Source organism: Lepeophtheirus salmonis, chromosome 4 (genome assembly GCF_016086655.4).
Source record: "Lepeophtheirus salmonis chromosome 4, UVic_Lsal_1.4, whole genome shotgun sequence".
Taxonomy (NCBI): Eukaryota; Metazoa; Arthropoda; class Copepoda; order Siphonostomatoida; family Caligidae; genus Lepeophtheirus; species Lepeophtheirus salmonis.
This window is the reverse complement of record NC_052134.2, coordinates 16,183,438-16,196,457: the sequence shown is the minus strand read 5'-3', so window position 1 is coordinate 16,196,457 and position 13,020 is coordinate 16,183,438. Positions and strand designations below refer to the sequence as shown.

The 13,020-nt window shown below is 30.2% G+C and overlaps 1 protein-coding gene across 1 annotated transcript in view; it reads left to right on the top strand.

Annotated features, from left to right (window-relative positions):
- Positions 1 to 591: 591 nt before the first annotated feature.
- Mid1 (calcium-permeable channel component Mid1) overlaps positions 592 to 13,020 on the top strand; it is a 107,808-nt gene continuing 95,379 nt past the window's right edge. Inside the window, exons 1-3 of the mRNA XM_071887666.1 lie at positions 592 to 1,050; positions 1,133 to 1,246; positions 2,221 to 3,535. Of these exons, the coding sequence (XP_071743767.1) occupies positions 2,714 to 3,535 (822 nt within the window). The 5' untranslated portion in view covers positions 592 to 1,050; positions 1,133 to 1,246; positions 2,221 to 2,713. The remainder of the gene's footprint in view (positions 1,051 to 1,132; positions 1,247 to 2,220; positions 3,536 to 13,020) is intronic.

Below are 13,020 nucleotides of genomic sequence, written 5' to 3'. Positions count from 1 at the left end.
GTATTGACCATTACAAGGATATTTAATTATATTACACTGTCCTTTAGATAGACGTATAAGACTCTAAATTCTTCATTCTGAATCTCATTTTTGGGTTGTTGCAGGTCGTACAATCTGTTTATAGAGCATTTAAATAGGGAAGGATTGAGTTTCAATACTGAATTAGGTTGCTTTTTAATTTAAAATTAAATTTGTCAAATTGTATTTCTTGTTGTTAATTAAATCATTTAATGATAAAAAGCAAAAGAAGAAGTAGAGAAGAGGCGGATGGAGGGAGGGAGGGAGCGAGAAATGAAATGAAATATATTACATACACACATAAAGTATATTATGAACCGAACAGAGCAACAAACAAAAAAATAACGACTCTGCACGCTTTCTATTTCTTTTAGGCCGAAAAACTCAAGGGGGGAGAAGAGAATTATATAAGAAAGTATATATACATATGTATAAGAGAGGTACGAAAAGAAGAATCGTATATATATATACATAATACTACTCAAGGCCTTTCCACTAAAAAAATAGAGGCAGCCGGCCGTTAAAAGCGGCCTTTTTTTCCATCCATATTTTTTTTTATTCCTTCTTACAGATAGATACTACACAGTGTATAAAACAGCAATCACCACCAAGGATGGCCGAAAAATTCACCCTCACAAATATATTTGCTATTATTATTATTTGTTCGTCAACAACAACAACCACAACGACGACAACAGCAACAACAACTCCTCATAAATAAATGTATTTCATATTTTAGCAACAACAACACCAAAATAAAATAAAACCAAAACTGCTTTCAAAAAATACGAAACAAAAAACTCATCCTTATTGACAATTCCCAAATTTTCAAATAAATTATTTTGTTTTTTGTGAGTGCTCCTTCTTCTTTTTTCTTCTCCTCCTCTGGGTGATCCTTGTTTCTTAATATATCATTTATTAAGAAGTTTTATAGTAACTATTAGTGTGTGAAAATATAGGTGAATAGTGAGTGTTTTAATCTGTGTTAATCCGTGACTCTTTTACATATATATATAAATATGTATATATTCGGTAGGTGTGATTAAGGAAATTGTGTGCTGTTCTACGTATATAAATGGAGCCTTTTCATCACAATATCTCTTTTTTATTTTAGTTGAAAGAACAAATAAGTGAAATTATTGTAGTGACATCCCCGAATTTATATTTCAATCACATCTTTAATTATCAACTTGAACGGAAGATCGAAAAAGAAACATTTTGAAGGATTGTAAGTATATAGATGTTGTTGTTTTTTATTATCTCCTTTTCTCATTTTACATCCCCACAACCTCCACGGGGAGTCCTTGACTTTGTCCTTCCCTCACATTCTTCCGTCCTTTCTTCTTCCCTTCCTCCTGCATCCTCTCCGAAAATTGTTTACATGACGTATTATTCAACAAGTACCATATTTTGTGTTTTTTGTTCACTTATACATAAATGATTATGTTTGTGGGCTCCTGGTGAGCAATATCATAAGGATAGGATCTTTTCTCCCTTCTGATTTGATACAGTTTGCCTGAGCTCTATAGCAAAAATATAAGGGAAATTGATTAATTAGGTTTATTTATGAAAATTATCAGCAATCATTTATATCATATTCGATATACGTCTATTAGAGTGGTCCTTACATTTGAGTTTTTATTTTACCCCTAAATGTTGAGGACATCTCAGTAAAAAAAATAGTGGTTTTTTTTATTTAAAAAAATATAATTTTGAGTAATATTGATCAATGTGTAGTCGTCGTGAACACCGTTTTTAAAGTTGTACATTTCAAAATGATGTATAATTTTTTTTTCTTTTAAACGATTATTTTTTATAAGAAATTATAACCCAATTTTTTTTTTTTGTAATTAAAGCATGATTCAAAGCGTGGAAATAAATGATATTTTTGGACTTTGAATTTGAAAACCAAATTTAAGGACCACTCTAATGTGTATATATATGAAGTATAAACGTAATGTTATTGTTTGTTAATATTTTTATTTAGGTTGATGTAAAAAATAAAACAACGAAATAAACAGGAGAAATTGAGGCTCTGACTCACTAGGGAGTCTTTAATCAGAGTTATTTGTATGTAATGTTAATTTATTAACTTTTTTGTTTGTGTTTTACATCTCCTGATGTAATTTTTATTATGCAGAGGGTTACATTCAAACGTCTGCACACCTTTAATTATCTTTTCTATTTTTAAATGTATTTCAGGGACAGTATCACGGACGAAGAAAAAAAAGGACAGATGAATAGACGTGACGTTGTGTGTTGAGTTGTGAAAAAATATATTAGGAAAAGTGTTATTATATACCAGTGTTGCTGTTCCTTGTGTCTAAAATTGTGTGTTTTAAAGTCAAATCTATATTGATATAAGATTTGTGTTACTTGAGGATTGGGAGGAATAAAGAAATAGTTCATTTGATTTACTTCATCATATTGACCATCTACACTGAATTTCATTCATAAAGGATGAGTCCCGAGGGTTTGAAAAGGAAGAAAACAAGAACGACGATCAAAGAGGAGTTAAAATCAGCTGAGACGTGGATTTTCCTGAAGGAAAGATAGACCAAGGAAAAAAAGAAGAATAAAGAAAGGCTACAGTTCTGCCGTTGGCGATGCGGCTCATTAATCCAAGGAGGGTACCTTATATCAAGTGGATTCCATTCATAGAGGCCGCCGAATCTCTGGTTCGAGAGGAATCGTTATGGCAATCCTCAACGGGACCTCCTTATTTTTCGAACGGTCTTCTAAAGTAGATTTCATTCTCCCATACCGCACTCTGGGTCTTCTTTTCCTCCTGGTGCTCCTTCTCCCCTATTCATCCCAGAAGCTTTCGACCTCCTCTTCAAAATCTTACTCGTCATTATCCAGTGAAACAGAATACTTTACTCAACACAATAATATCTCTTCTCCTCTCGAGTTCCGTCATCATCACTCATTCATTACAGTTCCCAATGCCTCCTCTTCCGCCTCGTCGTATTCCACATCCTGGGAATGGACTCGATTGCAGCGACGTCACTATCGATCATCCTCGTTATCTTCATCGTCGAGGACACTCATTGACGACGGTCAGAGTGATGGGAGTGGGTCTGAAAGGAAGCCCAGTCGACATTCGCAGTGCCTTTACTCGAGGTTTCGTTCAAAGTCTCACTCTCCAGGATACACAACAACATTCATTCACAACAACAACGCATCCTTATCTACGTCCAAAAATCAGCTTTCCAAACTACAGCGCGTGACAAACTGGATCAATCGGTTATGTTCAACTCCAGATCCAAAGGATCGGCTGGAAAAGTTATTATCCAATAGTCCGTGCTCAGAATATAAGTTGGATATCTGCCAGGCTCTCACGCCAAAAGATATACTAGACATCGTTGGCTCAGATCATTTTGCGTGTTTTAAAACAGTGGAAAAATGGTGGAAAACATTTCATCATATTAGAAACCTTCTAGACGACTTTAACCTCTTTTTGCCCAGTTTCGATTCCTCGCCCTACTCCGTTGAGTTTGAACTCGATCAGTGCAAGGTAAGACAATGTAAATTTACTTGTGTGTTTTTTTTTTTTTTTCGATTTTCCTTCACATAATCATCAAGAAACTCAATGACGAACTCCATATTACGATGGAAGCAATCATTTAAAGAAGAATAAAATCATATTTCTTACTAACGACCCTCCAAATCAACAGAGTTTCGTATTCTGTCTTTAAACAATACAAAACTGTGTTGATCTGAAGGGTCTTGGACCTCTCAAGTCCTACAAGAAGAGCCTTTCTGATCCTCAAGATCATTTATATATTCAAGCTTCTTTCATTGAAAAGTCAAAAACATACAAGTCCTCTAAATAAACCTTCGCAATAGAAAAATTTAAATTAAAAAATCTTCAAAAAGGGACAATTAATGTCATCATCTCCTTTTTTGAATCACACCTCTTCTTCCTTCTCCTTTTTTCTTCTTTTTTCCCCCTCTCTTTCTCTCTTACCCATTTTTTATAAAGTTATTTATTTTTCTGTGATTTTCAACTAACGAAGTTAATTTAATTGAGGGAGGTTTATGGAGCCAAATCTTTCCTTCCTTTTGTATCACGATTACTTTTATTACATACTTACATATTATTCACGTTTTCTTTTTTTACTCCTGAAGAGAATCTCTTTTCTCTCCTTTTCATTGCTTAAATACATATTTTATTTTGGCAAAAAAATAAACACGTATTAACTGATCTCAAGTTTTCTTCTCTTTCTCTCCTTTTCTTCCCTTTCCGTTCCTTTTTTCCCTTCTTCCTCCTCTCACTCTCTTCTCTTCCCTCCCCCCTCTCCCTCCAAGTATTGATGAAAAAAAGGAAAAATATCCCAATTTCTTTACACATTTCATTATATATAAATATTAAAATAAGCTATATAATATTTTATTACAACCAAACTTTGTAGGTGTTTTTGGACAATTTGGAATTTGACAACATAATATATTTACATAATAATGTTCTTATGAATGTTTCTTTCTTTCATGCTATGCACTTATACCTATATTTTTGAGGATAGATTAATGTACCTATAATTAGTTACGATAATCATATTATATCGTTCATAATGAATAGTCAATTGGCTCAATTGTAACAGAGCACGAATTATATCTCACTTTTATTAATACTTGAGATATATGATACATTAGGGATTATCACGAAAATTTAAATGAATAAAAATAAGTAGTGGTAAAACGGAAAACACAGATATTTATTCTTATTGGTGAATTTTTTTCTTTAAAAATATTTATTTGATGAAAAAATTCTTAAGGAATCAAACGCATATTGAGTTTTTGGATAGAGGAGATTTGTTCTGGAGATATGTACTTAACTATATAAGATATACGTTTATCTTCCATCTGAAACCTTATGATTTCTGGACTAATGAATTTACCGCTCTTGTTTTTTTCTGGGTTTTTTTTTTTCAGTGAAATACTCTATGTGAAGATCCCAATAAATTTATAAGTCTCCACACTTTACAAAAAAATATATTTTTTAACATGTTATAGCAGTTTTAATTTGTCAGACTTATTTCCACATGAAAATACACGACATTAATTTGCCATTTACTTTAACCCTTTACTTTCTACATTTAAAAAAAAAAAAAAGAGCATACTGAAACAAAAGATAACAATATAGTCTGTTCAGGCAGACAATTAATTTTTTGACATAGTTTGTTTTTTTCTTATATTTCAATAATTTTGTTCTAAATAGGATTAATTTAAATTCCATATAGTTTAAAGTTTATCAAAAAATAATACACAATTCAATCCCAATCTAAAACTGTGTTACCTACAAACTCTAGAAAAGACTACTTTTTATCGTTCCCAAAAAAAAGACAAATGATTATTTAGAAAAAAAAACCTTTACCAGTTTATTCTTAATTACAATAGCAAAAACTACTAAATGTTCATTTTTTTAAAAGATGATCGTATGATGCTCTCGCGTGGCAAAGGCTTGATAAAAAAGACGTTAGCCCAATTATTAATATTCTAAAATATATTTCTTTAAAAATATAAATCTCCTTTATATTTCATTGTATTTCCAATCCCCCCCCCCCAAAAAAAAAAAAAATATATATATATAAAGGCCCAATATTAATTGGTAGTTATCCAATTCTCACAAATTAATTGATTATTTCTTATAAAATAATAGCAAAGAAATGTTCTCTATTAAACAAGACTTAATTTGAACTCAAGAAATCAAGGTTTATTACACTAATTAGGGGGTAGAGGTGGGTTTTTCTCATCCATCATGTGTGTATAATTTTGGAAAGTACCAATACACCAATTATTTTTAAGGACTTTTCATATTACACTCGTAATTCCTGATAAATTGAATTTTGAAAGTACAAAAATTACAATCAGGGTATTTTCTCCCCAATCAAGAACATTTTTAATTCAGACTTTTGGCTTTTTGTTTCACCATTACAAAATGTTACTGTGGCTCGCAACCTTTCAGTGAAAAAGAAGCAGAAAAGTAGTTATTAGATAATTTTTCCAAACTATGGGATTAATATTCAAGAATTGTAAGGAGTTCTTCACAGCTTAACAAGATACTATTCTAATTCCACCAATCAACGTTCAAAAACACTGATTAGAGGAAAAGAGGCAGAAACAACATTCATAGCTAACAATAAAAAGCAATGTAAATTTTTGTATAAGTGAGGCAACACCTTGTTGTAGACAAATATAGTCTTTTGTTTCTGCCTTTTCAGAAATTGACGTTTTCAAGTTGGATGACGTCATGTAAAAACGTTCACATATATATATCAAACATATTCACGTAGAACTTCTTCTCACTTTTCAAAAATCATTTGATTTATTTATCGGTTTTTTTACTTCAATTAAGTACTATAATGCATATTTTATTAAATCATATACAGATCTATTTATGCTGCTTCTCCATTCCTTTCCTTTTTCCCTTTTTTTTTTCATTTCCGTTATTTGATTACGTGCATACCAAAGAATTAAGTGGAAGAAAATTTGTCTGTGTAAATGATGAAAAATGAAGTTGATGAGTGCATTTGTATTAATAAGAAGTATTTATTGCACAGTTATAAGTAGTAATTTAAATCCTATCTACATTCTACCTGGTCCTTTTGTATGGAACTCGTAGTCTGAAGAATGAATTTTCATTTCATTAGCTGATGTTATTATAATTTAACTCCTGAGTATTGAGCTCTGACTACACTTAGTTATATTCAAAACCGGATTGAACATCAGTGTGTTCTCATATGTAAAAGATGGATAGTAATCTATAGGATTTTTTATGGAGTCATAATTGTAAGTCCTTGTTGACTCAGAGTAGAATTAAAGATCGGTATGAGAGTAATTATTCCTGTATTTTCGTTTTTGTTTTTTTCCTCTTCCCTTTTTATAGCTGATTTAATAAAACGTTATGAAAGCCAAGCTGTTCGCCTCCATAAAATTCTTCGAATTCATATTGATTTTCGTTTTTTTTACATGCCCGAAATACACATAATTTTCCTCACTAGTTATGTTATAAGTCCTACGGAGTAGGATTGAGGGTCGTCATGAGTCATTTCAGCTTACATATGTATATATATCCTTAACAGTTATGGAATGAAATTTGTATTTATTTCCTTCATATTGTAGGTGCTCGCAGTATGCACCAGTTAACAAATAAAGTGGAGTTAGACATTAAGAGAACTAGAAATGGCTAAATGCAGAGTTGTATAAATTATGACCGTAACCCGTAAAAGATGTATTTTTAGTAAGTGAAATGAAGTTATTCTGTACAAAAATGTTATTTAATTATGGAAGGGATGATACTCGACGGAGTGAAACAATAAGGGTATGTTCAGAAGTGAAAGGTGTAAATTATTTTTAGATTTAGAGTAAAATTAAGGACAAAGATCGAAGTAATTCCAGCCTAATGTCCTTGACATAAACGGAGTGATATTGGTGTTTATTTTCTTTCCCTTAAAGCTGCTTGTAGGCAATGTAATGAAGCGTTGTGATAGCTAAGCTTCTTTGCATCCAAACAGTCTTCAAATTGTGATGATTTCTATATCACATTCCTTTTCTTTTTAAATACCAGCAGTTTTTACAGCCCTAAATATAATTTTCACATATTGAATCATTCGGAACCATTTTAAGCAAAAACGGATATGAGTTGAACCCACCTTAACTATTGTTTGGCCACAGTATTTGTTCAAATTTGATGAGTGCACGATTTAAAAACTTTAAAAATCATTTGCCCACTGTACATTTGTAACTGTGTATGAACTGTATATGAAAGTGGTTTTTTTTTACTTATTCATTCTAATCTTGGATATTTTCTACTGCTTTTTATATCGTATTATTTTTTTACTTTTTTTTTTAAATATATAAAAAAGATATCTTATTATTATTTTTATTTACTTAAGAAATGCATCATTCATGTTTGTAAAACTATTATCGAAATGTAAAATTATCTGTATTGTAAATGGTAATTGTCTTTTTGTAATAATGTTATTTATTTTCCATGTTTTTTGGTATTTTAATCAATTTCAAAAGTATATTTATTACAAAATATATTAAATTTCCCGATATTTTTATTATTATAGCCCAGTGGTCCCTTCTGGACTATAAATAGGCAGTTAAAATATCGTTACATAGTTCTTCATATAATTATTAAAAAAATTATCAAGAAACTTAATCAACAATTGTGCATTTAGAAACCGGGGGTTACATTCTTATAAAATTTGGTTATTTAAATGTCAAAGATTGCCAACTTTCATAGTTATTTCATAATCTTTCAAAAATATTGTTTTCAATTTAAAATAAGTGGTGATTTTTTGTTTGTTTCTAATAAAACTATTTATAGGTCCCAAATTTAACAGCAAAGGTGGAAATAATAAAGATATCAAAATGATTTTTTTTTCATAAATATTATTTGTAGATATAGTAAAAAAAAGTTTATTTCCAAAATATTTGAATCCCTAATTTGCAGACGTGATGTATTCTTAACTAGTGTTGTATTTGTCAAGTCCAGTATTAAAATCGTCTTTTCGTCCAAAAAACTGTTTGTTCTTGGAATTTTTCATACAAAATATCGATGATTTATTGACCCGAATAAGATATATTAGATATATATTGAAGATCATTGCACATATTTTGCAAAAAATATTCATTTTTTCATTATAATGCAATAAACTAGGAACATATTATATTTTTACTTAGTTTGGACCGACAAAACACTGTTTGTAACCTTCAGTCCTAGATGTCACATCTGGCAGAGAATATAGAATTGTGGCTATAAATTATACTCTCTTTTATAATTTTTTATGGAATAAATATGATATTGAAATGTTGTCCGACATATGCTAGAATAACTTTATAATGATATAATCAAAAATATCCGTTGTAGCGTTTCTCTATAATTGACGACACACAGAAAGTAGGAACGCACAGTAGAGTCTTTGGATCTTTAGAATATATAATATACTCATAAATTTTAAACTTTCATAAAATACAATATACCAAATTTAGATACAATTTAAACGATCTTATATATATATAACATGCTGTAGATCAAGGGTGCATAGGTATTGCCTTTTACAATTATTTAACTTATTTTTCCATATTGACTCATTGTTTCAGGGAATTTTTATTTTATTTTAAATAATAATGATATATATTCAAAACCACTCATTAAATCCTATTCTTTATTTTTCTCCGTCATAAAAAAAGTGATTTATTATTGACTTTGTGTTCCATTTTTTGTGTGTTTGTGTGGCTCAAAAAATAATATATAGATATATAACGTGTGTTCATATTGGAACATCAAAGGAGTTATATTTGCGTAGCTATCTAACTATAAAATGGGTTTTTGTCTTCAAATATGGATTGAGCAACAAAATAAAAACTTTATGAGAATCTTTGTTTTTCAATATATATGTATAAGTTGAAAAAAATAGCTTTTTATAAAACCAAAGATTTATTTGTAAACAGGACCAAACATTCTTTTCTTCTTTTTCTTCTTCAAATAACCATCTTTCCTTTGATATTGTGCTGTTTGTAAGTAAAAGAAGATACGAGTATGAGAAAGCTGGTTTCTTGATTTTTGTATTTACTTTATTTTATATATATTCAGAAAAAAAGGTTTTCAATTCAATTGGAATCCCACTAATTTGGACGATTCCTTCGCATTAATTTTGACTTTTGAAAAATTTTAAATTATTTATTTTGATATAAATGTTAAATTTTTTAAGAGTTTAAAAGAAAAAATATTTTGATAAAATTCACACAACTTAGCATTTTGATATAAAGGTTTTTTGTCTTGGTTTTTCCCTTCTAACAAAACATATTTCTGAGGGTATAAAATACCTTGAATGATGATAATTTAGATATGCATAAGCCTTCAAAAGAATATTAATATATAAAAGTGTTGGAGAAAAGTAACTTCGTATTTTCCGCTTATTTTCAATGATTTATAAGAAGTGTTACAATCATCCAATTTAAGCCAAATATGTCTTATCCTGTTTTTTAACTTGTTGCCAAAAAGATTCCAACTTCATATGCCCTTTTTGTAGAAGCCCTTGTCCCTATTGGCAAAAAATGAAATAACCAATTTTCACATGCCTCTATTGAAGCCAAATTTGTAGCCCCAAGTGCGTTGATCATAGACAGGATTAGGTAGTAGGCACTTGGTTCCAAGTGCAGACTGCAGGGGAAGTTCATAACAACTCCCATCCGAGCTCTCAGAGCTTCTGGAGCTTCATCAAAGATGTTTGCTGTCTTGATCATGTCTTGTTGTCTCCTATTCACGACGAAATGCTACTTCTGTTCCATCTCCAGCTTCAAACAGTCGAGTATTTCATAGTAGATGGTAGAATTAAGTGGGGGGGGCGGGAAATCGATTGTACCTCTGTTGAGCAACACAAACCGAAGGATTATGGGCCCGGACACATCACTAACTTTCTTTCAGGTAGTAAAACCGTGAAATGGTGCAAATTTCTGCCTGTAAGACCTCCACACTTGACGCACGATAATTTATCACTGCACCGGTCAAGGGCAACACTATTCAAAAAGAGATTGTAGGACATACTCCCACCACTATGCACACGATATCGTGGTAATCCGATGTAACTAATAATGAACAAGATATACTTAGTTAACAAAAAGGGGGGGGGGATCAAAATTGCTTTTTCCGAAAATAAGACAAATTTTATTGTTTTTTTATATAAAAACTTTTTGTTTCTTATGGAAGGGGGTCTAGCTTAGAAATTGGGGAGTTATGTAATCGGGGTCTTAATATTTTTATATCATAACTCAGCTGCAAGTACCCCTTCTAATATCGATTTATCGACCACAATACATTTGATCCTCTTCCTTAACGACATCAAGGTGAAAAAAACAAAGTTTCCAGTACAAGTCATAGAAATTTCAATTTCGATTTTTTTTTTTAATTTCCTATGTTATCTAAATGATGGCTTAACCTGACGCGTGGATAGAAGTACAACAAAAACTATGTGATACTTTCTCAAATGACTTTTTTTCCTGAGATGTGCATTGTCTACTTTCAAAGATACTCTACGGAAAGAGAGATGAAATGGAGGTTAAGATAATAATAATTAATTAAAAAATATGTACTTTAATTGTATTTACTGCCCATTCACACACACACGATCAAAAAATGACTGAATTCCAGGGGATATTTATTTTACATTGCATTGTATGTCATCTATTTCCTTAGGGTTAGAGTCTCTTCAGCTACTGAAAGGAAGTCAGAACTAGAACAAAGAGTATAAATAAGCCCTCTTTCTTGGTAACACACATCTCCAGAAATGAAAGAGTGTTTTGACAATTTATTATTCGGATTAAGAAGATATTATACAATGAACAATTGAGGGGAGAAAAATACTGTCTAACATGTCTTGATTTTCAAAGAATTAAACTTATCAAGAATATGTATATTTTTTTAAATCATACATTGTTTTGTTTTTTTGAGTAATCTTCAATGCAAAAGCGAACAATGAGGATTTTTCTGATAAATGAGTCCAGATACAAACACTATTAGTACTCTTTAAATGACTCAATGAAGAAATTACGAGGAGGAAATTTATCATTTTTTGATAAAGGGATTAAATTTAAAACTGGCATCTATTTTTCTCTAATTTATCTTAATATTGTTGGAGTCATTATTAACCACTAACACAGTTTTAAAATTAAAGATATATTAATAAAACTTATGTAAAAGTGTTTAATGATTTCAAGGATATTCTTAGTTTTGTTTTTCAAATCTTAAACTTTTGGATTGTCTTAGAAGAGAAAAATGGTATGGGTATATCCAAATTCAAAATGTTAAAAAACGTGTACCCAATTATAGTCAAATACGCAAGTCAACTAAACTAAACATTTTCTATTTCTAATAGTACTTGATGCGCTTATTACGAGTCTGTTTTTAGTTTAAGTATGAAATCTCGTTTTCAAGAAATTTTTAGTTGGATTGTTTTAAGCATTTTTGTTTCTTTCTTATTAAAGATTTGAAATCAGATTAACATTGAGGGATATTGATTCTAACTCCTCTTCCTAATAATACCTACAGCTAAATAAATTTTGGGCAATTATATAAATTAATCATATTCCTAAAGTAAAAGAACATCTTAAACTACGAATTAATTCAATAATAACTACTAAGTTAGTGTTGAATATAATAAACTCAACAATCTGTGGTGGGGTGTGAAGTTTCTTGAACAGCGAAAACTTGAAAACATTTTTGAAGTGACAGAGCTCATTGCTGAGAAAACGATGCTCTAATGCGTCAAGTTGATTTTTTTAATACAATATTTTCATTCAATAAACTCCTTGAATTGGGAGTCCCAGAAAGCAAATTTGTTGTGATAATTAGTTTCCTGGCCATAGTTAGGGTTTCCTATATTTTTTTTTCTATTTTCTTCCAACAGCTGTTCTAGAAAAGGAGTCTCCACAACTTCATTTTTTTCTTTCTTTCTTTCTTTTTAGCAAGAGAAACTACTACAGAAATGAGTTATTTGATCTTACCTCCATATTTGGACCTCATACTGTCGAAGGAGTTACATAATCCACTACGGTTTCCAGATTATCTGCAAAATTACTCTATAAAAAATATAATATTAGATTAAATTAAATTAATGCTATATTAAATCTTTTTGACGCAAATACTCTTGGTTTGAATGAAAGAGCAATTATTTTCACTTCAAATGAATTCTTTAGACTTGAAATAAATAAAAAATGTACATGTTATTTCTTTTTTTAAATACTGTTTTTTACCTTTAAACTGCATTTCCTCATATTTTTTTTTCTTGGTAGTAGGCGTATCTATATTTCAAATTTTAAAATCGAAGCATTCAAAACAACAAAAATATAAATACTTAATAAGAGTTTGACAGCAAAATAAGTACAACTTTAACTAGAATCCCATAAACAGATATATACTAATAGTAGAATGTTAAAAGAAAAAGGAAATGTAGAAACATAACGTCATAAAAACCGTTTAACAAAAATATA